Consider the following 2,078-nt stretch of genomic DNA (forward strand, 5'->3'; position numbering starts at 1 on the left):
ATTGTACCTTTTAGTTTTTTTTTACTTTTTCACATTCTTACACTGGGGAGACAATATGGTTTTTACACATGTGGGTTTGATTTATTTCACTTATGTGTATGGTCTTTCGTTGCATCCATTTACCTATAAAAGCCTCAAGGTTTTCTTTCTTTATAGTTGAGTAATATTCCATTGTATAAAAATGCCACATTTCACTTATCCACTCCTCAGTTGATGGGCATTTTGTTTTTCTCCAAAATTTTGCTATGACAAATTGTGCTACTGTGCACATGGGTGCACTTCTATAGATGTCTTGGGATGTTGTTAATTCTGAGAAAATATCCAGAAGGATACTGGCTGAGTTAAATGTGACTTCTAATCCTAGTTTTGGAAGAATCTCTCCACTGATTTCCAAAGTGGTTGCCTGAGGTTTTTTTTTTTTTTTTACCTACAATCACCTTATTTATTCCAGGAAGACTTCACTAGACTTTGTCATAATGCATAATTATTTATTTCTATCACCTTAATAATCCACCTTGTTACTTTCCCTTGAACAGGAGAAGAATACTGCAAACAAGGTTTAATTTTTAACAGAGGTGAAAGAGAAGTCCTACGGATGGTAGAACAGAGGGATTTTCCCCAAAAGCAGACTCTAGGTAAGAATGAGATTGATGTTTAAATAGAGAAGAGATTCAGGCCAATGGGTAGGGGAAATACATTTTTTAAGTAAATGATATATTCTTAAATAATATTATTTCAGTATCTGGAACACACAATGTCTAAAATTTCTCCAGCATTGTCATTATTTCTTTTATAAGACCTTCACTATTTATGTATTTTTATGTCAATTTGACTTCAGAGTAAAGGAATATTTATGCATATAATGGGGTGTAACGTTCAGGTAGTGTCATTTGTATATTATGCAGTGTCATTTTATACTCTATATTAAATATGTTAGCTATCTACCTTCTGAGGCACTTTTATATATTAATTAATCACCTAATTCTGAAAATCCTGTAGAATATCCATTTCATTACATTTCTTAACTAATATTTCAATTTTATGTGACCTATCTGATCTGCTTGTCATGATCTTCATGTCTTTTTCAAAAGGGTAAATATTAATCACACCAAACTGTAAGATTAATTTTAGAACAAATATATATGCATAAAATACGCATTCATTCTTTTCAATCAACCTGTCACATTCTTAATATGTCTTCACTCTTTCACTTCCTCTTCTTTTTCTTACATAATATTTTCCCTTCAAAGTTTATGTCATTTCAAGCACTCTGTCTTTTCTATTTCAAGTATGAGAGAAAGAATGTGATATATGATTTTAGTACTCGGTCTTACTGTGCTTAACAGATTTACACTTCCATCCGGAAATTATTTTTATGTTGTCTATAAATAAAGCATACTCTATAATGTATACATATGCTACATGTGATCTTAGGAAGTTCTCCTGTCTTCATATCAATGACGAGTTTTTCAAAACCACTTGTTGACAAAGTTGCATTTTTATTATTGCATATTTTTATCCCTTTTTGACAAGGCATATACATAAAGGTTACTGATGGTGTTTTCTTTGCGATAAACACTTCTATTTCAGATGTCTATACTAATAAATATGTTGAAGTTTCTCAGTATATGTATTTTTTGTATGTTTTGATACATGCTACTCTAACACTTTTATTTGGTTGCTTACTATTCCTTATTTTTTCTTGGTATATTGTCCTTGCTGATAAATTTATGGATGATATTTCTAATCCTATGATGAATGCTCTTAGTATTCTGATTGAGAGTGCAGTAAATTGACAGATCAATCTGGATATTATGTTCATTATACCAATATCAATTCTGTTGTATCAGAAATATGGGATATGTTATTAGCTTAATACTATTCCTTAGTTTTTTGGGGCTAATCAGATCCACAAACTCATGGGTGAGTGTATGGTGAAGGCTAAATAAAAAGAGGCAAATAGGGGGCTGGGGATTTAGCTCAGTGGAAAAAGTGCCTGCCTGGCAAGCTCAAGGTCGTGAGTTCGGTTCCCGGTACCAGAGAAAAACCAAAAAATAAATAAATAAATAAATTTTAAA

General features: G+C 31.6%; 1 protein-coding gene across 1 annotated transcript in view; it reads left to right on the top strand.

The window, feature by feature from the left end:
* Nucleotides 1–2,078, top strand: part of LOC102021195 (zinc finger protein OZF-like) — a 38,677-nt gene that overhangs the window by 18,737 nt on the left and 17,862 nt on the right. Inside the window, exon 3 of the mRNA XM_005415021.1 lies at nt 537–635. Coding sequence (XP_005415078.1) covers nt 537–635 — 99 coding nt within the window. The remainder of the gene's footprint in view (nt 1–536; nt 636–2,078) is intronic.

Source organism: Chinchilla lanigera, unplaced genomic scaffold (genome assembly GCF_000276665.1).
Source record: "Chinchilla lanigera isolate Chin_1 unplaced genomic scaffold, ChiLan1.0 scaffold00223, whole genome shotgun sequence".
Lineage (NCBI taxonomy): Eukaryota > Metazoa > Chordata > Mammalia > Rodentia > Chinchillidae > Chinchilla > Chinchilla lanigera.